The following is a 26111-nucleotide window of genomic DNA, read 5'->3' as shown; positions in this document are numbered from 1 at the left end:
TCCGATTTTATGGCTTCCTTCTCGGTTGCATCATAAGGTACAACTTGTTTGGCACGAGTAAAGCGCCAAACACGATTGTGCTCCAATGGAAATAATAAACCCCATCAAGACCCTTATCAGGTGTCAAATACCATCCTAAATTATCGCTAACCCTTTTACGCAGATCAACCCAAGTCCTTGGCATCTCTGCAGCCCCGCTAGAGCACCAACGTTTTGAAAGATGATCGCGCTTCCTGTCATCGATAAGGTTACACCTCAAGCCGTCGGATTGAAGTTATCCAAGCTCTCCATTTCAGTTTGACCCGACAATATCTTGCCTCGTAATATCACACTGTATCCAAGGGATCTTGAGTCCTAACATGAAGTTGCCCTTCGGAGTTATGGGGTGTATATCTGAATTTGAGCAGATTCAAGCGACATTCAAGATTCCGTCCTGGTCGACAAAATGGCTTGATTTCGAAGTTAGTTCTGTCGTAAAAATCTTGCGAGGTTGCTGGAAACGTTTTTATTTCTGTTCTAGTTGACGTAAAAATGAAATTTGGGCGCTCACGACGGAAGGTTCTAGTCCGAATTAGGCATCGATGCATTGTTTTCTACGACGAATAAGAACATTATCAATTCTACGCCAATCTTCTCTATACATGCTCATTATGTTTTGTACATTTGTTCTTACTAAGAACTCAGTCTTGTGACAAGATCTCTGATAAGACAGTTTCCTTCATATTCATGCCATTTGTTGGATAAAGCTTTCCCCAATATCACCATAACCCCCAGAATTAGCGTTTGTCCGGAAGCGACCACAGGACAATTACGTATGCTAAATTCCGGCTATTTCATTTACTTAGTCTAATTGTAAAGAAATTTGAATCATAAATCAAGACGTGACTGCTTATTTGCGACTGTCGGTTATCCTGCCTCTTCTATCCTACAGATGAACGGACAGCGAAATGACCTGCCCGCTACTCTCCTTGGCAATTCGTTATATGGCTACGAAAGGCACTGAGAGGAAGGTGACGCCTAAGCTCTTAAAGAGCGATGAGTTTGTCAGACCTTCCACACGACGACTGAGAACTCCGTGATTTCCCTGCCTGGAGGATCTACTCGGCTCCCCCTGACAACAATGAGTAGCGTACCAAGTCGCTCGAAGAAATTCGTGAAATCTTACAATATTTATAGAATTGAAACATATTAATACTAAATCAATCGTGTATATATCCCGAATGCTGTCACTATAATACAAATCTACCCATATATCCACCCTTCACTCTCCTCTATCCAGCAGTCAAAAGTCTGCAGGTATCTAGACTTTCAAAATTACCCCAGACGCTAATGTCCCCAATCCCAGTACCCCCTTCGATCACCCATATCACCCCTCTTAATACACCCCGGAGAAGCGTGATCTTCCAAGCCTCCCCAGGGCCAGATTGCCACGAAACATACCTCATCATAATCACACTTTCCACATTCCAGCCAAGTAGTCCAATCCAATTCGTTGATCAATTCTTTGATCAATTGTTTTCCTTCCTCCTCTTTTGCACCATTTTCATCACTGCTTATTAATTCCCTGACTTCAAACAAAGTACTGCAGATATCACGAGACACCTTCAAAATAGCAGCATGAATTAAATGATCTGCATCCGTTTTCGGTGTCACCGGTCTTAGATAGTGACTCGCACATTTCTCAATCGAGGAAGGAATATCAATCTTCTTATAATCCGTGTGCGCATCCAACAGCAATTTGATTTCCGACAGTAACACCGCTTCTGACGTCTCATTTTGAACCATAAACTTGAGACGATCCGAATACCTTGTGACAATCATGTCCACGACATTTTGCCAATTGATCGTTTCTCTTTTCTCGTATTCTCCAGATTTGAAAAGTTGCAGAACATCAGAGCGGATTCTCTCCAAATCACCTGATTCGAAAGGTTCGACCAATCTAGGAAGTTCGGAACGAGAAGGATCGGGGTTAGTAATATTGAGAGGGTAAAAGAAGGCAGAAATCATAGAAGAATAATCGACTTCCACTCTTCCACCCATAATGCCCTGATACCTATATACCAGGGCCCTCACATACTCAAAATGGCTCACATCATCCTTTCCATTATCAAAGCCCCCAGATTTGGCGTCTCTTTGAGAAGCACTTACAAACTCAAGCCCATCTTTGAAACTACAGAGAATAATTTCAAATCCCGCTTCCATGCGAAGAACTCCTTCAATACCATATTCCTCTCCAATTTTACAAAGATCGGCTGCACGGATCCAATCATTGTTCGGCTCTGTTGAAGTGGGAGAAAGATTGCGAATAATGTAGTCTGTAGAATCAAGGGTTCCCATGCTGGTTTTTCCAGCGGACATTCCGTCAATGTAGATGAGCTTGGTGAGGGGCTTGGAGGTACGATACGTGTGGAGATAACCGCGGCTATCTTCTTCTTTATCTTCTGAATTATGAACATTATTATCGTGCTCGGGCTTGGGTCTGGGATGGTTGTCCATTCGCGCATGAGGAGGAGGACCTCTTCCCGGTCCCCCAGGAGGTTTCCCTCCAGGACCTTTCCCTTTACCAGGACCATGATTTCCAGGACCTCCAGGACCTCGACCTCTTCTTGGACGTGCAAATGCTTCTGCATGCTCGATTTCGAAAGCTAACCATTCCATCCCCTCAACCGGCTCGGGTGTGTGGGTTCCATGGTAAAAGAGAGTTCCTTTAGGTACTGTTGCTGGGAAAAAGGACATCCCATTATGCTTCAGAGAAGATCCCCATTGCCGCATAGACGAATGAATTGTATTAAAAATCTCGGGTGCATTTGCGCGTGCGTGTTCTATACTGGGACCATTGGATGTTTGAAGTAACAGTGGTGATTGATCAGGCACTGCACTAGCGCTGACCAATAGGGGTAACAGCGGAGCAAAAATTAGAGTCGGTGAAAGCATTTTCGATTTCATCGCGGCTACTATTCTTGAGGTCAGGAAGAACAGTGACCAAAATGGAGGAAAAAGCCAGGACCAGAGGAGGACGGATAGCATTCAAGTATTTATCATTTCAGGCGCCAAGATAATCAACAACAAGCGATAATAAGTAATAGAAATGCCGGTACGCATACGCAGCTTACGACGACGCGATTCCCGAACCAATTTTTATCTTATCAATCTGATCAGTCAGGGATGCAATGGTGACATGCGACCAATGAATGAGCGAATTGACAGTGGACTTGAAAGCTTGATTTGCAAGAGTGGGGGCACAGTCTATCGGTTCCGAGCTGTCATCCCTTCGTCGGTATGATTCATCCTCACTCAGCTGTTGGGTGCATATAACCTTAGTTGATGTGTACTAACCGAGAGACTGCGTAAATGAAAACTGTTCAGTTCAGTTGGAAAGAAAGAATTAAGTAGTATTCCATTGATTGCCACTGCTATGTGGGCTTTTAATCCACCCTACAGTCAAACAGGAGCGGCCTCGTATTTGATACCACTTCATTTGAGAGGTAGGCCCAAAGGAGTGAGTTCTGAAAAAGTTCTTCCTCCTTGCAAATGAGAAAATGGTACATGAATCGTAGGTTACAGGGGGTGATTTAGACTAGACGAATGTTTAGTTCAAAAGAACGTCAATGTTCAACATTAAATTCAACCCCTGTATTGCCTGAAGGCTCTGAATCTGGCATTAGAAACCGGAATCTCAAAAGAGGATAAGTGAGAAGGGAACGAGATGCAATTAGATTTCATTAATTTCACCAACCATACTAGCATGCTATAAATCGATACCCTCCATCTCGGCCCATTGAACTATATATTTCTTGACCTAAAAGTTTTAAGCTTGGTACGTCATAAAATGGGAGGATAATAATCACTAACCTGACTGTCAGGAGCAAGGTCCAATGCAAGGCAGCCATCTACATCCTTCTTGTCTGTTTCCGCACCGGCTTTCAACAGAGCTACTGCAGTGTCACCTAAATGTATGGTTTAGTAAGCTGGGAGATTCGTAGTGAAATCATCCAAAAGTAGTTGTGAATGTCTTTCAATCTGATATAGAAAGTCAAGTGAACAGTACCAACATACCATGACCTTCGGCAACCGCATGATGAAGTGGTGTTTGTCCCGCGACATCTGTAGGATTCAACGGGCTTTTATTCTTCAACAATAACTCAACTAATGGGGTGGATCCAATAGCTGCTGCACGATGAATTGCATACTGTCCACGCTTGTCCTTAACTCTACAGGATGCAGGTGGAGTTTGCGATAGTAAGAGTTTGGCTATTGGAAGATTGTTTTTGGAGGTGGCAAAGTGGAGAGCGGTCTAAATGTCAGTTAGATGGTTGTTTGTAGGGTGTTCAAAAGAGTCTGCAATGCCATACTTGGTCGCTGAAATCTAAGAGATGATGAGCATCAGTTGAACGGAATCGCAATGCAGTAAGGATAAAACATACTCTTGGCATTTACTTCAGCCTCTTTCTTCAATAACAAGTTCACGATATCATCACCTTCCTTAAGGCTGACAGCGATCATAAGAGGTGTCCATCCAGATCCGTCCTACCATTTATATCAACAAGGTTTGCCTATAGCCTTGAAAGGGATGATATGGAATATACACACCTGTACGTCGGGATCAAAGTTCTTCACATTGGAAAGCAATATGGCAATGTCCAAATGTCCATAAGAAATCGCCCAATGAATAGGTAATCTTTCGTCGTCATCTTTCAAAAAGGCGAGTTTTGGGTTGGCCTACAATTTGTGAGTACTACTCATATTTGCATATAGCCAAGTGTTCCATAGCAGAAAGTCTAGGGATCTCCTACATTGAGAAGGGACTCTACGATAGCAGCTGGATCTTTATTAGTATAAAGGGAGAGAGGAGGAGAGGGTGTCTTACTTCTACCATCTCGACAAGCCTGATGAATGGCGTATTTATCGTCTGATGGTTTTTCCATTTTGTTTCAATGTGTCAAGTATGATTTTGATGAAAGATTGATTGAAAGAAGAAATCTTGTATGAAATTATTTCTGATATCATATGATGGCGTGGAGGAGGAGCCTGGAATACAAAGCGACAGCCAATAACCGACTTCAGTGGCTGGTGTGGTGGCCAATACGGTGGCTTGACGGACTGTGGCTCACGTCCCTGAAGCTTTATCGCGATAAATTTCCAAATCGCAACTCCTCACACGCGCAACTTATTAACATCAACCACCTCCATTCATTATGGCAACCGCAGTCGCCTCCCTACCTTCAGACGATCAAATCCAATCTTTAATAAAACAAAATGCCAAACGAACACGTTCTCTTTTCGCAGATACAGAATCAATTCCCGATCCAAAATCTACAGAAACCGCAGATAAATTAGCATTGGTAGGAAGAGTCCACGCCGAATACGATCATGTTCGAGAATTACCAGCTGCCTTGGCCGCAAAACAAGCTGCCGCGGCTGGGAACAGGAGGAAGAAGGCTAAGGTACAAGCTACAGATGGGGACTCAGCTGCAGACAATAATACCATGAAGATGATCGAAGGAATTCCATCACGAATCGAGAGTTCTGGAGCTGGAAGTAGTACCAGCCTTATAATCCGAGGCAAAGATGCACCACCTAACGCGAACGGCCCTTCGATATCTACTGCGCAGAGTAACTTGCCATCCAGCAGTTTAGTGCGCAAACAAAATTTCGTCCAAGCAAAACCTGAATGGCATGCCCCATGGAAACTCATGCGCGTGATATCTGGACATTTGGGATGGGTGCGTGCTCTAGCTGTTGAGCCCGAGAATCGCTGGTTTGCTTCTGGAGCTGGAGATCGTACAATTAAAATATGGGATTTGGCGACTGGAGGATTGAAACTCACATTGACCGGACATATATCGACTGTGAGAGGATTGGCAGTTAGTCCTCGACATCCGTATTTGTTTAGTTGCGGAGAGGACAAGATGGTCAAGTGCTGGGATCTGGAAACCAACAAGGTGATTCGACATTATCATGGGCATTTGAGTGGTGTCTATACTTTAGCTTTACATCCTACGCTGGATGTATTGGTTACAGGTGGAAGAGATGGTGTAGCAAGAGTATGGGATATGAGGACCAGGAGTAACATCCACGTATTATCTGGACATAAAGGCACAGTATCAGATCTGAAGTGCCAAGAAGCCGATCCACAAGTCATCACTTCCTCCCTCGATTCTACCGTCCGCCTATGGGATTTAGCAGCTGGAAAAAGTATGGGAGCCCTCACCCACCACAAAAAAGGTGTCCGCGCACTCGCCATCCATCCCAAGGAGTTTACATTCGCAAGTGGCAGCGCAGGAAGCATCAAACAATGGAAATGTCCAGAGGGAGCCTTTATGCAAAACTTCGACGGCCAAAATGCTATTATCAACACGCTCAGTGTGAACGAAGACAATGTATTATTCTCCGGAGGAGACAATGGATCGATGGCGTTCTGGGACTGGAAGACGGGTCATAGATATCAAGCGCTGGACTCTATTGCCCAACCGGGTTCTTTGGATGCGGAGGCGGGTATTTTCACGAGTTTGTTCGATAAGACCGGACTGAGATTGATTACGGGAGAAGCGGATAAAACTAGTATGTTCCTCTATTTCCCTTCCTCCCTCTTTCCCTCCCCCCTCTTTACCTTCCTCCACTTTTCCATCTTACCCTTAGCACCCTTTACACTCCCTCCAAAGAGGAATAAATGCTAACCACCCCTTCCCCCAATAGTCAAAGTATGGAAACAAGACGAGCTCGCAACCCCTGAATCCCACCCTCTCGAATGGAAACCAGAGCTTGGACGACGAAAATTCTAAATACGTATATGTATAATATGAAAATGTAAAAAAGCATCGGGAAGGTATTTGGGCGAAGCTAGACGAGACTAGGCAGTTTAGCTGGGGGGCGTGTTTGGCGTTTCATGATATTGCGTGCGTAGTGGTTTAGATACTTATTGCATACATATACCATTGCTACATGAATGATGACCATTTTTGGGAATTTCTATCTTGAAATCATTGCTTCCTTCTTTGTATTACTATGCTATACTGGTTTATCGTGTGTGGTCGTGCTGGGTATCAATTTAACTGTCGTTGTATCCATCTACATATCCCAATCCAATCTATCTCCACATGTTCTCCCTTCCCCGACTCTTCTCGCTACTCCCACCCTTACCGCTATCCCACGAACCCCACCCCCCTAATCTCTGGATCATCCTTAAAAGCAACCTTAACATCTTCCTCTCCAATCCCCAATCTAACCTTGCCCATCCTCTCCGCCTTCCTCACTTCTATCCCTATAATACCCGCCTCCATTAATTCCATTGCTGCTTCACCCATTCCCTGAACTCTTGCCCCTTTTCCTACTTGTTTACCTCTGATTCTTTCTCCATTATTACCACCCCCAGCTCCAGCACCAGTAAGCAAAAACCCCACCACACTTCCCCCTGTGTCCAACTTCGCCATCCTCCTACACTCGTCAACCACCTCTCCCACAAGACACTCTCCCGTCCCGGCCCTCCTCAATCTCAGTACCAACGCCGCTAGAAACATTTTTGTCGCCAACGGCAAAGCTCTCAAATATTGTTGCAATGGACTCGTTGTCGCCTCATTAATGGCTTTTTTGACCGTCGCTATACTAACCACGCCTTTCCCCTTCTTTTCTTCTTTGCCTGGTGTTTTAGAAGGTGTATTCGGGATAGAGAGTGATTCCGATTCTGCGATTTCGACAGCACGACGACAGATATCGAGGGCACGACGAGCATCGCCGGACACGGAAGCGACTTTACGAGAGGCGAATTGAATTGCGTCGGGGTGTATGAGGTGGGTGGGAACATCGGTTAGACGAGAGGTTATGATTGTTTGGAGTTGCTCGTGGGTGTAACCGGGGAAGGTTATACGGGTTAGACCTAGAATTAGATGTTAGTCGTAGTTGATCGAAGATAAAGAGTAATGTTACACACCGAGACGTGAAGAGATTTTGTTGGAAAGGGTACGTTCAGGTAAATCCATGGTGTTGGCCACGGCGAGTACGATCAGTTTGGAGTGCCTCAGACCAGGCCAGTTGAAAAAATTATACATGACACTTTGGTTTTTCGTTACCAGTTGGTCTAATTCGTCCATCAAAACAACGCATGGTTCTCTTCTCGGGGATGGTTTGCTGAATTCCCTTTCCAATAGATCCAACGCGTGACTTGGACTCACACGGTCTCCTTTGAGAGCTTCCCATAACAATGCGTATGATTGATGTGGATCTGTGACTTTCATTCCGTTGATCTCGACGAAAATAAAAGGATCTAATTCATCGGCTGAAACAGATGCATTAAGCTGTGCGACAACTTCTCGTACAGTTGCAGTTTTTCCGGTTCCTGGAGTTCCAGAGATATAAATACATGAGCCAGTACCATCTGTAATAGCAGCTGCAAGATGTGTGTATACTGATGAGAATTCTTCTTCACGACAGGGAAGGGTATCAGGAACGGATGAAACGTGAAGACGCGATCGAGCTGTTTGAAATGGAGAAGCATTAACGGATGGTGAGAGCATACGCATTCCCAAAGGCGTGAATTCTAGTGGCTTCTTAACGACAATCCTACAAATACTGTCAGCATGAATCTTTTTGACCAATCGCCAATGACGAACCGTTTGTGACTAGGAGTGAGTAGCTTGGAGGGTGTGCGTGGTTTTCGAGGGGTTATAGCTTTCGTAGTCTTTTGCCTTTTCCTCGGTGTTGCTAAGATTTCTTCATCCACTTCATAATCATCATCATCATGCTCAGATGCCACGCTTGCGTCATCATCTTCATGATGCTTCTTCTTCTTCTTCTTCTTAGGATGAGAAAGGACAGGCTTCTTTCTCTTATTGCTTGGGAGGCTATTTTCGATCTTCTCGATCAACTGTTCAACACTTTCCTCCGTGTTATGGTATACATCATCCCATACGAATTCGTCTGTATATGTGACAGATTTGCTGTGTAATCCCCGGCGACATATGAATGTTTTCCCTTTTTCTTTTCGGTTTCTAGGTATTTTCCCTGTTGGGAATTTGGCATTGAATGCTTCTTCGGATAGGATCGTAGCTACACCATTAATGGTCGCTAGTGAAATTGTATCGAGATCAGAAGAGATGTAGAGCTCATTCTATAACCGTTAGCTATAAGAAGCACGATGTAAGCACTGGAGAACCTTACTTCTAGAAAATCCGATCGCTTCTTCGTTTTATTGTGAATGTCATTTGGGCTACAGAACCACCAAATATTGGCTTTCATTATATCATGGTATGACTCGGCATTCTCGTCATAGCCCTCATCTTCTTCAAAGCCCGAGATAATTCCAACCCAATTTGTATTCGAAGTATCGTTATTGATCAAAACACAATCTGCAATCCTGCAGACCGTCTTTCCAGCCCTAGCACCAACAATCCTCTTAGCTCCTGTGCCTTTCGAAAGTCGACGCGTTCTCTTAACTGCTGAGTTTTCGCCCCCTTTAGCATCGGTCTGCGAGGGCGAGGCAGTTTCTTCGGAATTCTCGTCGTCATATATCCATTGCCATTCGGCTTCTTCGTCGGAGTCTTCGTCTTCGTCCGAATCCTCCCTCACTGTGCGGCCAGCTACCAAACGTTTTCTTGCATTCTCAGCTTTCTTCAATCGTGTTTTTGCATCTGTAGGTAGAATCGCGTGGGACGAAGGAAGTATTGCCTTTGACGGAGGGAGGATTGGAGTTGGCGACATCTTCGATATTGGAATTCCTCATTGGATCATTAATGTGTTGTTGATTGACCTTTTTGAGTTTAGGTCATGGAATGAAATGTTTTATTTAACCTTGTAACCTTGTAACCTTGCTCTGTCCCTGTACCTGAAATAACCTTAAGTGGACTGCGGGGAAAGCTTGTCACTCCTACGGCACGTCATCTCCTGGCACATCGGTCTCGACGATGAATAACTGATACTCAATTGCTCTTATAAGAACAGCTGCTAAATGCCGAATGAATACATACATACTAATAAGCGTGTGTCTGTTTCTCATCGCGAGAAGAGACACAGAGGGTCGTCTTGAGGGCAGTAAACAGTATGAATGCTCCAGCCTCCAGCCTCCCCAGATAGAGATGGTGGCTCAGGTGCGGCCGATCTCCCGTTCCTCTCCCGTGCTCCTCCGACGCTAAGCTAACAACAAGTCCATCTTGGGTTTATAATTTGGCTTTCGTTTCGAGGAACCTTCCTCCCACAATCCTCCCACGATCCTTAATTCGCCATTTTGGCACACAACTTTTCCACCCTGCACTATAATGTATCAACATACCTCAGAAACATGTCCCATCATTCAAAGAATCTTCTTTATATAACCGCTTACAACGACTTTTCTTTTCCAAAGAAAGATGTCTGTGGCAAGCCATGGGGGAGAACTTTCTCTCCCGACTATTGGTGAGCAAGTCCCCAACCTTGTCAACTCTGGGATTCATGATAACAATATCTGGATATCTCACATGAAACCACAGACTAATAAGAAATCCAGGCAAGAGGGCAAATACTTTTGTTGTATGTTCTTGCACAATTCCTTTCTGTCGCATTCGAATATTGTACCAAAGAGATCAACGAACGTGCATCTGTGTACTCAATGTGCCAAGCTAGGCTACCTGGCAGGAGATAAATACACTGTCAATCGTCAAGTTTTGATATCTCGTGAACTGCACTGCATGTTCATGCTTGAAGTCAGGGTGCGCAGATTGAATTTGTATGTGTGGACTTGGACCAACGTCAAACACACCGATTGGTTCAAAGAAGAGAGATGCCCTTTGCAAGATTTCCCAAGGTTTCCTTTCATGCATGTGGCCCCAGTGATCCTTGTTGAGCGTTTTTGCTTATGCGCGGATAGATGCATATGTATTGAAATTACATGGCATTTTATATGCGTTTGTCTGATCGATAGATCTTCATACGAAGCAGCTTCTCTTTTCATTTGGTCATCGATAGCCTCATGTTGAAGTACGCAAGCCAAAAGTCAAAAACACTCACATCCTTGATACAATATTTCCGTTACCTGCGTAATCTCTGAGAAGCAACCAACAACTCAATAACAATCCACTGACGGTATGATAGGTCTCTCTCCGTTTGGATACTCGCCGGTTTTGCGTCGCTGTCGAGGCCAATTGGCAAATTTGGCCTTTAAAAATTGAACTATCGAGGTAAGAGGAATAGACAACCTTCTTCACTCCATATTTTTTGACAATTTACCTTGGAAACTGAAACGAACATTATCACTTCAAGACTCGTCATATATTCTAAAGTCAGAGTTAACACCTTTTTCTTCTCTGTCTTCTCTGTCTTCTCTCTCTCTCTTCACCGCTTTATATTAGATATCAATGGTGTATTTGACAAAGTAGGATGTTCTCATCATTTCGCTCTTCACTCGCCTAATTTTCTCTACTGGAATTTGGGAAGAACTTGACCTTCTTCCTTCCTCTTCGGTTGCTATGGGATATTATTGTCAACCTAAAATCTTGCCACCTTCAATCCATTTTCCATTTTCCATTTTCCACTTTCCACTTTCTTCTTCAATTTTCTTTTGACAACAACAGCAACAATTTCTGAATCTTGAATTTCCTTCGTCAATCGAGAAATTGATTTTATCTTAGTATCGCTGCCGATACTATCAATCTCTTTTAAAAATTGCCTCAACCTTTCGATCAAGCTTTTAATTCTTCCCTCTACAGACCTCGATTCTCCTCACTTTCTCTTTTGAATTGATTTAATCTTACATTTCATAACCAGTCCGATCATCTCACAATTTTAAAGTGTGATAGATCGTGTGCCACTTCTTACAACTACTCGTCGCAGTATTTGTTCTTCTCAAAGAAAGAAGTGTTGAATATAGATCGACAAGATGCATTCGAACAAGCTCGCGACGTATGCAAAACTTCATTCTCATCATATTATTTCAATCGAGCATACAGCTAATTCTTACAAGTTATGAGACTCATACTGCTGCTGCGTGGTGTGCGGAATCGGAGGCGGGCGACGCTGAGGAAGCACCTACTCCGGCAAATAATGTCGGAGATAGACCTCCTGCTGTCAGACAGGAACTTCCTAGATCGACTCCGGCAACCAGAGGAACCGACACCAGTGGAGGTGGGCGCGGTCGTAGCATTAACAATGCTACCCATGGACGTGGTCGTGGGACCGACAGCAATGTTCGTGGACGCGGACGTGGAACATTTGATCGTGGTAGCGGCCGCAATGGCAGCCACCGCGGTGGCGGAGCCACTCGAGGTAACTCGAGAGGCAATGCTGGCCGTGGCGGGCACCACTCCGTACCTACGGGACGTGGTAACGGTACGTCACAATTGTCAAGTATATTGGCATGAAAAATACTAACAATCATAAGGACGATTGGTCGAGAATGCTCCTCGGGGAGGACGTTCTCGCGATGGTACTGGCTTTTCTGGCCATGTACCTTCAGATAACCATCGTGCCGACCAGGAACTACCTCGCCGTCCAATTAAAAAAGAACGAGAGTCAGGTCTCAATTCAAGCACTGGCTGGGCCGTGCCAGCTGGACTCATGACTGAAGCCAAGAAATTACAACTTGAAAATGACCGAAGCTTGCGCACCAACACAGCACGCTTCTTGAAGAAACCTGTCGAAGGAGAGGTATTCTCAGCCATAGTAAGTCTTTTCTGTCTATTGCTTTAGTCGGTCGTAGACACTGATCTCCCATAGGGATTCTATCAATGGCCAGTGAGGGGAGAGAACCCCGAGCAGTTATTTGGCGAACAAATGAAGGATCTTGACCGTCTAAGAACCACTTGGAAAGTCTTTATTCATTGGAATGGTGCCCGCCGATGGCTAGTTATCTCTGCCCCGTCACCATCCGGTCAAACTACCATAATTGAAGTCATCAAAGGTATCCGACAAGCTGCTGATAGTGCTCATGCTCGTGCAAACATGGAAGACACTGTTTTTATTGTTGTACCACCGCGATATTCTACTGAGTCTACTCTCCTCGAAGCATCTACCAGTTTTGAAGGCCAAAAACATGTCTCTGGTATCAAGTTTTCCAAGATGTCTTCCAATGAAGAGTTAAACAAACAGAGCCCCCGTCGCTCTTTGAAAGTGGAAGCCACCGTCGAAGAGTTTCGTAAGGAGTTGAGCGAACATCTCAACGAGCTGACTCGCCTCAAGGACCGCATGCAGATGCGAGTATATTTTGGAGAACTGCACCTTACACGCTGGCAAACAGTTTTGACTGATGGCAAGCAAAATTGGGATGCCTTCACGAAGATGATGAAACGTACAGGAACTAGGGGTATATTCGAAAAGGGGTAAGTTCATGATGTACCAGAAGTTTATTCACGAGCTGACACATACTTGATTAGTGTTGACCCTCGAGTTGTCATTCACATGATGGCTGATGTGAAGTCAAAACTTAACAAATTCATGGTTTGGAGTAGCACGGACTACGACCTGCAGGACGTGAAGCCAAAATTCGTTGCGATCCTCGTCGTACAGAATTCATCAGGCCAAATGTTCAAGATTGAGGCAGACATTGACACGGTATATGGTGGATACCAATGTGGTGTAGTCAAAGTTGTTGAGGAAGAACGTCGCAACAAGTGTGTGGAGATTGTGACTGTTGATATTGAGTAAGTTTATGATCCTTGACTTCTTGATCACTTACTAATAGAGATACCAATAGACAAGTTGATTGGACCATTGAGATCATCAGTGAAACAGCCGGCACCATAGTCGAGAGTTCATTTCAAGACTTGGTTCAAAGTTGCTTGCAACCTTATGTTCGTACGGGATTAAACACTCGAAGAATGGAGGATCGTAAAGACAAGTATGGATTCATATATCCTAGAATCACCCCTCGTGTTCAGGCTGGTCTACGTGTCGAGAAGGTTACACTTCAAAGCATCTATAGGTTCAAGACTCAAAAGGGTGGTTACTGCCTCGAATTCACCATCAACAGAAACTGGAATGGTTTGAGCACTGTAGCAGAGCCAAATATCTGTGCTGGAGTCGCTGTTTTTCATGATCTCTGGGATACAGATATGGAGGCAAATGATCACACTACGATGGACCGCGACTGGCAGAAGGATATGAGTAACTTCTTTCCAGCTGGGGGATTCAAAGGTTTTTTCGAAGAGCTCGATGAACTTCTCTTGGGTTTCCACCAGTCAATAAACGAAAGCAAACCCTAATCGCCAGATCGATACTACACATCAAGTGCTTTCATAACTTTACTATTTTGAAATTACTTGACAAGTCTCTTCAAAGGCACCGCCTCTCCGATCTCACTTTTTGAGTTTCATTGCACCAGTCCTTTCTTATTTCATTTTGCTGCCATCTTTGAATGAGAGCAATCATCATCGGAATTTCACTCGTCATAAATACAGTCTGCACTCTACAGCGAATTTGGTGTTTTCCTCGACTTGACCATTCTGATTTTAGTGGTGTCTCGAATGAATCGACTTCTCTACGAGATTATTTGAGTTTTTGGCATTTCAATTTTTTCCTTCCCATCCATAGCGCAGAGGTATCAAGATGTTGAAGCTGAAGCAGCACCTGGAGTTGAGCTAAGAACTTTCTGGCGTAAAACTGTATTTAGAAATTAGTTAATAATTCATCGATTCTGTAACCCAAAATAAATTGAAGCATACCATCTTCAACCACACGTAGACTATTTGATTTGTTGTTGACTATAATTTCTAAATCCTTCAAATTGGTTCCAATTTCTTCAACTTTTGCTTCGTAGAATTTGATTGCATCTTTGGTGTTCTAAGGTTTGTATGTAAGTTTCGAGAGAGTTTAGGATACATGTAATTTCTAATATGGGAATGAAGAAATGAATGTATAAAATGGAATTGGAGAAGTGCAAAGGGGTGATGAAGGGAAGATAAAGGATAATGGAGGAAAATAACAATCGTACCTTCTCAACATAGAAACCAGTTCCAATATCTACAATCACATTCTCGGTATCCGCTAATTCGCCGGGGACGTAAAGGGATGTTGTGAGAGGTACGAGGATTGGTTTGCCTAGTGGATTGAGAGGGGTAGTTAGTTCAAGTGTGTTACAGGTATGATCTCGGCTTGTGGACATCTTGGAGTAAAGAGAAGAAGAGGAAAGGGGAGAGAGAGCAAGGGCCAGCACATTTGGTTGCTGGGAGGAGGGTGCGGGTAAGGAGAGGAGAGAAGCTGCATTGCCGGAAATTTGAGCAGCGGGTTGATGTAGGCGAGCAATAGTTGAAATGGCTGAGTGCAGAGAGAAGGAGAGGAGTAGAAGTAGAAGAAAATGCGCAAGGTATTCTGCTCGTTCTTTTGAACTTTGAGACTGGCAAAGCTTCTTCGGCACTTCCTATACTCCTCAATTTCTCGAATCCTTGTGCTCTCCCCGAGATTCCCTTCCCCGTGCTCAAAATTCGCAGCTTCTTGTAGCCTCGCTTTCCTCTCTCCATTACCCACTCTTTTATTCCTTTCTCCCTTTCCCTCTTCTCTACAAACAAGTGAAGAAAACTGCAGATAAACTTACCCTCAAACGTCTTTCCAACACCCGTACTAATACTCCTCAAACATTCTCTGAATTTATTCTGCGCAGCGCGGAGTTGTTGGAAGGAAGACGTGAGATGTTCGAGCTCGTCGTCGAGTTGCTTTTTGACTTGGGTTAATTGGGCGGTGGTGAGAGAGGTGAGGTCGACTGTTGTTTGTTAGGTTTTTGGGCTGGAAGTTCAGAGAAGAGGAGGGAGGAAATGGGAGCGAAGAGAACATTGGAGGGGGAGGAAACGCACTTTGTTGGCCTTTTTGCGCCATTTTTACCGATTCCTTTAAAAGCGCGAGAGCGAAAATCAAAAAGAGTGAAGTAGAGAGGTATGCGGATAGTAAATGGTGGAGTTTGAGAGCTTCAAGTGCGAAATGAGTGGTGGGATGGAAACTAATAATTTATTTCGAGGTGAGATGATGAATGGAGCTTTGTGAGGTGAGGTTTGTGATTAGTCAGCCATGTGCCCCGCGGTGAATTGAATTGAGTGAGGTTAATGATAACGACAGCTTCTGTCTTTTTTGTATGTTTATTTGATTGAGTATTGGATTGGAGGGAGTAATGATTATTCAAGATGAAAAACCAAGTGGTTGTATCTGGTCACTGGCGATGAACTATGGAATTGGTGCTTTTGACTTGTTATATATCGTTTTACTTGGTTTGAGTATTTCTTTGGCTCTGAGAGAAATACTCGCTGTTGTTGACGGCAGGGTTTTACTGTTGGAAATCTGTTTCGAGTTAAGTACTCTCAGAGTGCCAGCTGTTAGACTTTTATGTTAGACTTTCATGGAAAGATAAGAGTGCAATATAGCAAAGGATCTCATGGAATTTCAAGCTAAAGGGCAAGAATTCATCCTAATAGTCTGATATTCATTGCCACGGGCTCTTGATCTCCCCAGTGACAAGGAGGGGGGATATTTGTTCTTACAGAAGTTATGCATCAGTCTATCTTCCATGATTGAATCTTAGCCATATTTTCGGGTGCTTGCTCTCACTTCTTGCTTCCATACGGCTCGTTTTAATCAGAGGACTACATCTTTAGTCGCGTTTATATTTTGAGGATTCTATGAAACGGAACGACAGACAGACAATGACTAACTGTAGTACTTCTGCAATATTGTGACTTTTATTGGGCCATCTATCTTATACCCTCCTCTAAGGAAGTCCCGAACAGGATTTCTACCACAAGAGAAGTAAGTTGGAGAGCCGTTTCACCCTAGCTACTTTGAATTCTAGTAAATGAACGTCATAATATTGCACACATGAGAACTCCTCATTGCCAAGCTTCCAAAAAGGATCTATATCTCTGGGTTCCTTTCATTAGGTATCAAACCTGTACATGTTGAGCTTATGAACCTGGGAGTATAGCTGATGCCAATCCTTCAATATAGCACGATTAATATCACACCTTGGTAAGATTGAAATGTAAGAATGATAAATGGTTTTCAGAATTGGATTAAAATCGGAGATCGAGAAAGAGAAAATAGGTAAACAGGATAACTAAAATTTTAGATATGAACACTAATGTATCTTTACTATTTCCTACGCTCGTTTGTTTTCTCTCATATTCCTCCCTCCACTATCTTCTTTTTTCATTTGATTTCTCGTCAGTGTTCACAAATCTCTTAAGTCCTAGGTAGTTTTAGTGTCCGGCATTGGCGTCTACCTCCTCCCCTTCTCCGACCCAAATCTCAAATCTCAAATCTCCAGCAACCTTAGCGAAATCCTGACCTCACTTCTGTATTTATATATATGCAACCAGACAAGCCTCTACACAATCCGATCGTCCAATTCCCAACCACCATCTTCTATTTCATGCAAGATTCTACCGCTATATATATGCACATACAAGAACTGGATTCACTCTGCAACGATATGTATACAAATCACCAATACACACATGCCATACAGTATCTTCAACCCCAGCCCATCTCCATCACATCTATACTGAAAACAAAAGTAAAGTCAAGAATCAAAATATGAATGGAACCTAAAAATCAAACAATCATCATGAATGAAGTACAAAGCACGAAGTAAGCTTCTATATCTAGATAGCCACCCATTGTTCTAGTCACACCAACTAAGAAATAACTCAGATCAAATAAATCTATTCTCCAACCCAGTGATAGAACCCAGAAGGAGAGTAGATAGACATATAAAGTAAAAACTATCTATCCATCCATCTTCCCATCCATCCATCTATCTCGCATGCGTACCACCACACAGTAGAAGCAACCATCCAAACCCTCCATCTAAGTATACAATTCTCCATACCCGTATATTTACTCATAACCTACAAACAAGTCTCCATCCACATCCATCCCACATCGTGACAGATCAGAATGTATAAAACGCCAACCCAAACCCAAAAACAAAAACAACAAGAACTAAAATCCAATCCATCCCCATGAAATCAATTACAAACGAACGAACAAAACCAAAACCAAAAAGCCGAGTCATCCATCCATTCATCCACCCAATCAACATTTCAAACCAACCCTCCAATCTCAATCTCGTTCTTTCCTTCCCCTCCCCTTTCAATAGTTATCTCATGAGTGATTTAATCACTACTCAAGCAAGTTTATAAATAACCTTTACCCAAATAAACAAACACACTTTGAAATATAAAGAGATTGATTTCCAATCTAGCTATCCCCTCGCTTCTTCCACCGACCCACATTCTCTCCCACCCCCAATTTGATTTAATTCAGATGCGAAGATAAAACTTCCCATCATTCCAAATTCCAAAGTCCCAGTTTTCAATTCCAATTTTATCCTCATAATCCATCCATCCATCCATCCATCCACATCATATCCACGGAATAAAACTCACAAACTCACACTCACATGTAACTTACTCTAGCCTCTAGCCTCTGGCGTCCAGGAGCAAAAGACTCATCTCATCAAGTCTCATCTCATCTCATTCACATCCACATCCAAATTTCCCACTCCTATTCCCCAGAGTTTGGATCTCCCTCCTCGATATATCATATATCATTTATCTAACATCATGTCAATCGTCCTTTGTGTAATTTTTTATTTTTTATTAATAAAAACATACACACAAACATAAATCCACACATTCACCCATTTACGTATGCCTACTTGCTCAGCATATCGTCTCATATCACAACATCACCACCAAGATACCCCTCATTCAATTCAATTCGATTCATCTCATCTAGTCATCACCACACCACACAGACTTCGATTCTAGATAGACGGACTAAAATTCCAAGATTCAGCTAGAAATACAAATCCCACTCATGTGTAGGTCCTCTCCTGGATTCGCCACGCCAGTCACCATTCTACTCTATGAATCAATCCCACTCTACCCAACACTCTTAATGACAAGTTCCTTATACATTGCCTTGATATCCTCCACATCTCCTCTTAACTCATTAACTTCTTCACTCTTCTCCCCTAACAATTCAAGCGTCACCTCATATCTCTCCTTGACCCCTTTAATCTCTTCCTCTAATGTCTCAACTTTCTCCTCCAAGCCCCTCTTAACTTCTACCTCCTTCATCAGTGCTACAATCTCTGTTCTCGCTTCATCTCTTTGAGCAATTAATCTAGCAACTTCCTCTTTCGTAGCCACTTTTTCACTCTCCAATTTCCTTACTGCGGAACTCATTCTCTCAACTAGTTGGACTGTTGGACCGGCACCAGCAGTCGAAGTCGAAATAATATCATGAATAGTTTGTTGAGGAGAAGAAGAACGATGAGTATCAAAGAAATCATCATGATCTAAAGTATGAAGACTTGGAGTTTGTGGTTTAAAATCACTTCCACCCGTCCCATTAGTTGCAATCGAATTCAATGAGAAAGAATTTGTCAAAGAAGCTGTAGAATCATGTCTAACGGGGGTTCCCGGATCTGGCGATTTCGATGTCGGTTGTCCAGATTGACGACGTCCTGCAAATCTCTCTGGTGTTACCAAGTCGCCAGTTGTTGATCGAGCTGATGTTCTTCGTGATTGCATATTTTGTAGACCCAGGTGTTCCGACGTCAATCCTCTTCGACTTGATGCCACAGGTGATTCTCCACGACTATTGAGAGAAACTTCTTCCAACCATTTTTGTTTCTCTTCTAATAGTCGTTGTTGCATCTCAGAGTTCCATGTCTGTTTCTCATCCTCGAATTCAGCTTTGGCTGAAACCAATGCGGATTCGGCTTCTTCAACACGCTTCTTGAGATCATCTAATTGAGCAGTCCGTTGGGAAAGTTCTTGTTGAAAGTTAGGTAATTTCGACCTAGTCTCTTCCAATTCATCTTCATTACGTTTCGCTTTGAGTGTCTAGAGTTGATTAGTTGTATTTCATGGCAATAATTGAACACTAGTACATACCACCTCACGAGCTTTTCGCCTAACGTCAGCTTCTCGCTTAGTCGCCTCATCTCTCTCTTTTTCTAGGCTAGTTGCACGTGCCGTCAATGAGGCTTCAATACCTTGCCAATTCTCACTGGCAACAGCATATTGTGTTTGTAAAGTCTCGATCTGACGTAAAAGTTTCGCCTGTGCATCACCAGTTGCACCAGTTGAAACCTCCTCAGCTCTCGCTCTCATCATCTCCAATTTACCCTCCAATATTTGTTGCTCATTCTTCATTTCAAGAGCTGCAATTCGAGCATTTTCAGCTTCTCTATCCATCTTCTCTCTGAGCTCTTTAAGCTGTATTTGTGCTCTGTCATTAACGAGTTGCTTCTCAATTTTCAGATTGGAAATATCATCCTCCAGCTCAGCAACACGTTTCTTCTCGGCTTGCAAAGCCTCATTAGCAATCTTTGCCTCTGCTTCTTTCTCCTCAGCAGCATCATTTTCGAGTTGAGCTTTGAGGTTGGCAATAACGGTATCCTTGGTATCTCTCTCGATCTTAACTGCATCGAGTTCTTTTCTCAGTCGATTGATTACATTATTTCTTTCACTGAGACTCTTCTCAGCGCCTTCGGCTCTTTTTAAGCGCTCTGCCAGAGATGCAGCTTCCTTTTCGGCCTTTTCTTGTTTCTTTTTGATTTCCGCAACTTCTTTATTATCCTCAAGAATTTTGGCACGAAGTTTTTTGATAGTGGTCATATGAGTTAATTCTTTCTTAGACAAAACCTGTCCTTCTTCCATTAGTAATATGACTTGCTGTTCTTTCTCGGCCAATTTTTTCTCCAGACTTCCAGATGGTGCAGCATTCTTAGCATTGCTGGCTGACTCTAGACTTTCTTTTGCTAGATATTTTAGTTTTGCCTGAAGCGCATCAATTCGTTCAATATAGCCATGGACTTCCTCTTGTCTTTGTAGCTCTGAAGTTTCATAGTCTGACTGTAGTTGGCTAAGAGCTGCCTCGAGTTGCGCCGGACTTTTCGATATTGGAACCGCATCAATTGCTGGAATAGTTACCGATGGTTCGTCAAGGGATGCGCTGGCTATCGTCTCATTGTGTGGAATAGAGTCAATAGATACCCTAGGTATACTTGAGGTGGTAGAATCTGTCGACAAACGAGACGTGGGCTCGGCTTTCAAGGCAGCAACTACATTGGGTGATGCTTGCTGCGATTCGGTAGTTATTTCTGTAGTTGGTTCGACGATTGGAGCACTTGATTGAACCTCCACCGTAAGTGTATCCAATTCACTAGCATTCGCGATTGTAGTAGACCCAAGGTCTTGAGAAACTCGTTTCGTAGCCTCATCTCCGCCTAGATTAGAGGTGGCATCTAAACTCTGCCTCGGACTTTCGCCGACCGTAATTGGACTTCCGGTCCTCGAAGGCACATTCGAAGATGTTGACTGTGCGCCAGCCTTCTGTGCATTTTTTGCAGCTACCGCCCTTGCTAGACGTTCTTGCAATCGATCGTTTGTTCTACTACTATTGGATGCGCTTCGAGAAATTGCTAGAGAAACTGTCAGATCAATGCAAACCCCAAGGACCTGGAGTGAATTTACATACCTGCCTCTGGTTTTGCAGCACTTGTATTGCCAGCTGCAGGAGTTGGTTTGTTCGCTTGACCTTCCTGTCCTTCTGCCAATAAGATATCTAATCTGGATTCCAACCCTCCTACTGCTTGTGATAAGAACCCCCATCTCGAGGAACCTTGTTTCGCCGGACTCGTCATGGTTTCTCAACCTTCCCAATTGAAGCACGATTCTTCCGTTGATTGTCGAAGATGATCAGATCATACATCGCATTTCATGACCCAGAATTAGGAAACGGTTGTAGCCTCGCAGGACAAAACAGTTTTTTGATTTCGCTTTTGGTAGATTTAACTTCCGGCCGCCCTTGAATTGGATGGATAATGTTGCGAAATATATCTTGGGTATCTTCGCATATTTATCCGTCGGGGAAAAAGTACGTATACTTCATTAAATTGTATGCTCACTCTGAATCTTGCTTGCGTACTGCCGTGGCTGAGACTCTTCCCTTGATAATGGACACGATTTGATTATCCAACCAATCACCATTACGAAATAACCCTGTTGGATCTGCGCAAGGCTGGCAATGACATTTCTGGGCAAGGCAAGACAAGGCAAGACAAGGCAAGGCTAGGCAAGGCTACATTTTCGTGGGGGTCGGGGTTACATTGGTCCACCAGTGAGTGGTCTGTCTGTCTCGTCAGATATTTGAATCCAGGTCCAAGAAGAAGAAATCATCAACGACAATAACGATAAATAATACAATTTGATTAATCAACAGCAAAACTTTGAGGCTGACAATAATTCATATTCTATGAGAAAGGGTATCAATATTCAATATTCTCGCTACACCGTTAAGGAGACAGCCATCTACTCATACTCGATTCCACTCTATTCTCACATTGCCAGAGAGTTGCAGACAGGATTCCTGGCCCGGATACATCACCGACCACCACCAACAATTTCTGTTCAAACCGATTTTCTAGACTCATCTTTTGTGTGTCCGTTCCTGATTCCATTCCCACTCGAAATCTTGCTGCTCTCAGGGCGTGTGATGACTTCCGGGAGACTGAAGTAATGTGGCCAATTCAAAACGTATTCATCTTGCTTGTCATTCAAACAATGTCGTAGCCAAATACCCCAGACCAAGTAGAAGTATGATCCAATACCCGTCATCAAATGCCACCAACCATGTCCTTCGAGTAACAATCCCCACGGAAGTCCAATTTCATGTCTCCATTGTCTGACCGTCGAGCAATAATGGTTATCCAAAGACCATATACCAAAACCGCCGAGAAATATGGAAAGACCTAAGCCGACCATCAACCACATCTCTTTAAGGATTTCATACTGTCTCTTTTCATTTGCCAAGCGATCGGAATGAGAAGTATTAGGATGCTCGTGAGAAAGTTCTGTGGTAGCATATTTCTTTCGAAGCGAAGGACGTATGTTAACTTCCATCACATACATGGAACGGAATAGTACGGTAGCTGTGAGAAGCGCAAATGCATTCTGATGGAAGTCTGGGTCTTGAAGGTAATGGTAATAAAGCTGTCGATGTCTTATTTTAGCATGAAGGATTGAAGAATATGAGGACGAACGAAAGCATGCTCACCGTTATGAATACAGACAAGAATATCAAGCTGAATGCTAATACTTGTCTGAAGATGCGGGATTGAGAGAAGGAGAAAGTTGCATAGCACATCAAACATGTGGTATAAATCATAGAAAGTTCGTCTACAAGTTGCATGGGATCTGAAGCAGCATCGTGTCAATGACTGAATACCTTCATAGGATAGATGCAACTTACACTTCAAGGTTGAATGGAACAAGAATGAACCTTTAGCCATGTCAGCTTGACCTCATGTCAAGATCGAACAGCGAGCTCACCTGTTCCTACCGCCCCATAACCTAGAAAGGCCACCAAGAATACACTATCATGATCATACTTCAAACAGTTCCGACTGCCTTTGATGCAAAGCCATATGAAAAGTAGGTTGGTAAGAGTATTGACGATTTCGGCAGAGTATATAGTAGCATAATAATCCTCTATCATTCAAGGTTAGATGAGAACAAGTCAAGTCTGAGGTTGGGAGCGATTGCCTTCACACCAATTTATGGTCGAGGTTACAGGAGCCCAATAACCTTCTTCTGGTCGCGCGGGAGGATATGGTATCGATGGGAGATGGAAGCCCATTGTGACAATCAGAGAGGGGTTTGTCTGTATTGATCGCTCGCAGTGCAAAGGTATATGCCAACCAATATCCAATGGCTGGTTGATCGCACAATGGCGGGGGAAGGGAGGGGGTCTGTGATTTGATATTGCAACGATGAGAGACAATAATGATGATGAGCTGAATATATTTTGAATAGTAAACAATCCACAATGAACAATCAAAAATATTGAAAATATCTAGACTGATCTAATACACACACACACATTGGATGAGTTTCTTTTTTGACTTTGAACTTATCAAGTGCCGGTAACTTTCTTTCCTACTTTGGACTATTTTCCAGCTACGGAAGTGTGTCAGGAAGTGAAGGGCCGACCCTGGTCCAATGTGAGAAATGCTTAAAAATGCAAATCGTCATTCCAGTCAAGGTGGATCTAATACTATGATCTCGAGCTTTCTGGACCGGAAGCTACGGGAAGGAGATTGACGGGGGAGGGGTGAGAATGGGTTTATTGGAAGATATGTTCCGTGTTATTGCATGTGTGGTATTCAATAGGTAGCTAGTCAGCAATAAGAGAGAGAGAAGGAAGCAAGGTATGAAATGGGTACTGTGCCATCTACTCGTACCTAAGGTTTTGATACGATGTCTGGGTATGTTGTCTATGGTCTCTATGTTGTCTATTCTCTATGATCGCCATGCTCTCTGGTCTCCATGCTCTCCATACTCTTTATGATCTCCATGCTGCCTTTTTGCTAGCATCTCTAGAATGGCTCGCTTCTTATGTAGGCGTACATATTAAGCTTTAGCTGATCATGTTTTCCTACACTCCTGAGAAGCAATCTGGATCAGATCATCAACACGAGAGTTACAAATAACCGAGGTATCAAACACATGGAGGCACATCCGAGTAGGTAGTTGGATTGTCTACTCTGTACATACGTCCCGATTCTGCCGTCAAGTCAGCCTTCACCGTCTTTCTTATCGACATTCCTTATCGGCAAACCACATGATATTTTTGAAAATCGTTCCCCACGCACATGGAAACAAGCAGACAGTACAAATTACCAGTATACCAGACCAGCATTCAACGAAGCAAATATATGAAGAGAAAGTGTGAAGAATCAGATCTACTCTTAAATCGAGCTCTTTGACGCCCAGTTCTACACGCCACACACATATTGCACAAACATGTCTATCTCCAACGAAGCTTTACAAAAGGTAAAAGATCAAGAAGACACACTCCATTCCATTCCAGCCTCCCCCCTCCCCCCTCCCGTTCCCCCCAGAATCTTGCCATATCAAACTCAAACCCGGATCTCACTAATACTCTCATAGCTCGTCAACGAAATTCAATCCCAGGCCATTCAAGCCGAGCAGCAAATCAGTGTCGTTAAATCTCAAATTTCTCTCAAGCAACGCGAAATCCGTAAACTCGAACTCACATCCACCGAAGTATCCACGTTACCACCTGACACCAATGTCTATGAAGGAGTTGGTAAAATGTATTTAGATTCCTTCGACTCCTGTTGCTTTCCCCCATTCCCCTCCACCGGTTCTTTCTCTTACCTCGAGTCATTTTTTACTTTTTTCCTGGGTTGTTGGAACACATGATCACTTCACAAGATATAACAAACAAGCATTAATAATTGGACAGGTTTGTTTTCAGCCCTACAGCTGATGTAGACAAGAGGTTGAATCGCGAGACTAAAGACCTGAAATCCGATATTGATAATTTGGGCAAGAAGTTACAATATTTAGAAACGACTTACGAGAAGAGTACGGAGAATATTACGAGGATTCTTCAAAGTGGTGGTCGTGCTTGATGGAAAGTATCCTCCATGTTGGACGCATTCTAGACATTTGCATTTTAGAGTTTATGAAAAAGCTGTGATCGACCATTCTCGTTAATGGCCGGGTAGCTCCTTGGGAAGGATTTGGCTTGGGATAGATGATTGACTGACTGATGGTGGGATTTGGGATTTCAAGGTGTGGCGAGGGAGGGGGAATATAAGTTGTGTGAAGGAGTCATATGAACTCCCGAGTCTTTAGAGACATGCCGTATCAACAAACAAGCTCAATCACTTCACATCACCCTTTCCTTATCTACTGAATAATAGGTTATGGTGTATGACTGAACCTCTCACTCCACTTAGAAAGAGAGAACAAGAGAGACATGAACTTGGAAGTGTTCGAATCAGTGTGATATAAAGTTGTTGAATATACGGGTAACTACCTAGTATTCAATGTCATGTGAAGAGATGATACGGAAACACACAATCAATTATGATATGATAATCATTATTCGCTGGCATTGTCATACACGGACGGATATCGACCTCTACTCAATACCCAGTCCTCAAAATAGATCGAGCACTATGTCTTACCATAAAACATCATCCTCAAGTTCAGATCTATTCCGCACCAATTTCCACCTACTCCTTCATCATAACCCATCACCCAATAATTCAAAATCCGAAAGTAAGGTGTATAACTCGACTCGACTCCTACCGACTCCAAAGTTGGGGGCTAAAAAGCCCA

The 26111-nt window shown here is 43.3% G+C and overlaps 9 protein-coding genes across 9 annotated transcripts; 3 read left to right on the top strand and 6 right to left on the bottom strand.

The window, feature by feature from the left end:
- Positions 1–1179: 1179 nt before the first annotated feature.
- Positions 1180–3229, bottom strand: BCIN_11g00620 (hypothetical protein). Its single transcript, XM_001545848.2, has one exon. The coding sequence runs from the start codon at positions 3025–3027 to the stop codon at positions 1327–1329; it is 1701 nt and encodes a 566-aa protein (XP_001545898.2). The 5' UTR covers positions 3028–3229; the 3' UTR covers positions 1180–1326.
- Positions 3230–3372: 143 nt separating this feature from the next.
- Bcnas6 lies at positions 3373–4998 on the bottom strand. Its single transcript, XM_024695787.1, has 8 exons — positions 4868–4998; positions 4794–4819; positions 4591–4719; positions 4425–4527; positions 4353–4366; positions 4057–4294; positions 3853–3947; positions 3373–3799 (listed from the first exon to the last, which is right to left on the bottom strand). Exons 1-8 carry the CDS (start codon positions 4923–4925, stop codon positions 3749–3751), a joined length of 714 nt encoding a protein of 237 aa, XP_024551581.1. The 5' UTR covers positions 4926–4998; the 3' UTR covers positions 3373–3748.
- A 164-nt stretch (positions 4999–5162) lies between these two features.
- Bcprp46 lies at positions 5163–6956 on the top strand. The gene is made up of 2 exons (XM_001545850.2): positions 5163–6561; positions 6697–6956. Exons 1-2 carry the CDS (start codon positions 5196–5198, stop codon positions 6780–6782), a joined length of 1452 nt encoding a protein of 483 aa, XP_001545900.1. The 5' UTR covers positions 5163–5195; the 3' UTR covers positions 6783–6956.
- Positions 6957–6984: 28 nt separating this feature from the next.
- On the bottom strand, positions 6985–9759 carry BCIN_11g00590 (hypothetical protein). The gene is made up of 4 exons (XM_001545851.2): positions 9154–9759; positions 8607–9103; positions 7928–8556; positions 6985–7873 (listed from the first exon to the last, which is right to left on the bottom strand). Exons 1-4 carry the CDS (start codon positions 9691–9693, stop codon positions 7143–7145), a joined length of 2397 nt encoding a protein of 798 aa, XP_001545901.2. The 5' UTR covers positions 9694–9759; the 3' UTR covers positions 6985–7142.
- A 2083-nt stretch (positions 9760–11842) lies between these two features.
- Positions 11843–14225, top strand: BCIN_11g00580 (hypothetical protein; the record flags this gene model as incomplete). Its single annotated transcript, XM_024695786.1, has 6 exons — positions 11843–11865; positions 11927–12291; positions 12344–12624; positions 12679–13280; positions 13335–13601; positions 13655–14225. The coding sequence occupies 6 exons, from the start codon at positions 11843–11845 to the stop codon at positions 14160–14162; spliced, it is 2046 nt and encodes a 681-aa protein (XP_024551580.1). The 3' UTR covers positions 14163–14225.
- Positions 14226–14263: 38 nt separating this feature from the next.
- On the bottom strand, positions 14264–15926 carry Bcgim5. The gene is made up of 5 exons (XM_001545854.2): positions 15747–15926; positions 15491–15655; positions 14891–14997; positions 14622–14739; positions 14264–14559 (listed from the first exon to the last, which is right to left on the bottom strand). The coding sequence occupies exons 1-5, from the start codon at positions 15766–15768 to the stop codon at positions 14501–14503; spliced, it is 471 nt and encodes a 156-aa protein (XP_001545904.1). The 5' UTR covers positions 15769–15926; the 3' UTR covers positions 14264–14500.
- A 2733-nt stretch (positions 15927–18659) lies between these two features.
- Positions 18660–21857, bottom strand: Bcsgm1. The gene is made up of 3 exons (XM_001552347.2): positions 21436–21857; positions 19848–21379; positions 18660–19796 (listed from the first exon to the last, which is right to left on the bottom strand). Exons 1-3 carry the CDS (start codon positions 21599–21601, stop codon positions 18828–18830), a joined length of 2667 nt encoding a protein of 888 aa, XP_001552397.2. The 5' UTR covers positions 21602–21857; the 3' UTR covers positions 18660–18827.
- Positions 21858–22145: 288 nt separating this feature from the next.
- Positions 22146–23970, bottom strand: BCIN_11g00550 (hypothetical protein). Its single transcript, XM_001552348.2, has 5 exons — positions 23502–23970; positions 23289–23447; positions 23209–23238; positions 23014–23153; positions 22146–22949 (listed from the first exon to the last, which is right to left on the bottom strand). The coding sequence occupies exons 1-5, from the start codon at positions 23593–23595 to the stop codon at positions 22368–22370; spliced, it is 1005 nt and encodes a 334-aa protein (XP_001552398.1). The 5' UTR covers positions 23596–23970; the 3' UTR covers positions 22146–22367.
- Positions 23971–24606: 636 nt separating this feature from the next.
- BCIN_11g00540 (hypothetical protein) lies at positions 24607–25722 on the top strand. The gene is made up of 3 exons (XM_001552349.2): positions 24607–24791; positions 24909–25075; positions 25228–25722. Exons 1-3 carry the CDS (start codon positions 24762–24764, stop codon positions 25394–25396), a joined length of 366 nt encoding a protein of 121 aa, XP_001552399.1. The 5' UTR covers positions 24607–24761; the 3' UTR covers positions 25397–25722.
- Positions 25723–26111: the final 389 nt, after the last annotated feature.

Source organism: Botrytis cinerea, chromosome 11 (assembly GCF_000143535.2).
Source record: "Botrytis cinerea B05.10 chromosome 11, complete sequence".
NCBI classification, from domain to species: domain Eukaryota; kingdom Fungi; phylum Ascomycota; class Leotiomycetes; order Helotiales; family Sclerotiniaceae; genus Botrytis; species Botrytis cinerea.
The sequence above is the reverse complement of the archived record's forward strand: the minus strand, read 5'-3'. Positions and strand labels throughout refer to the sequence as shown.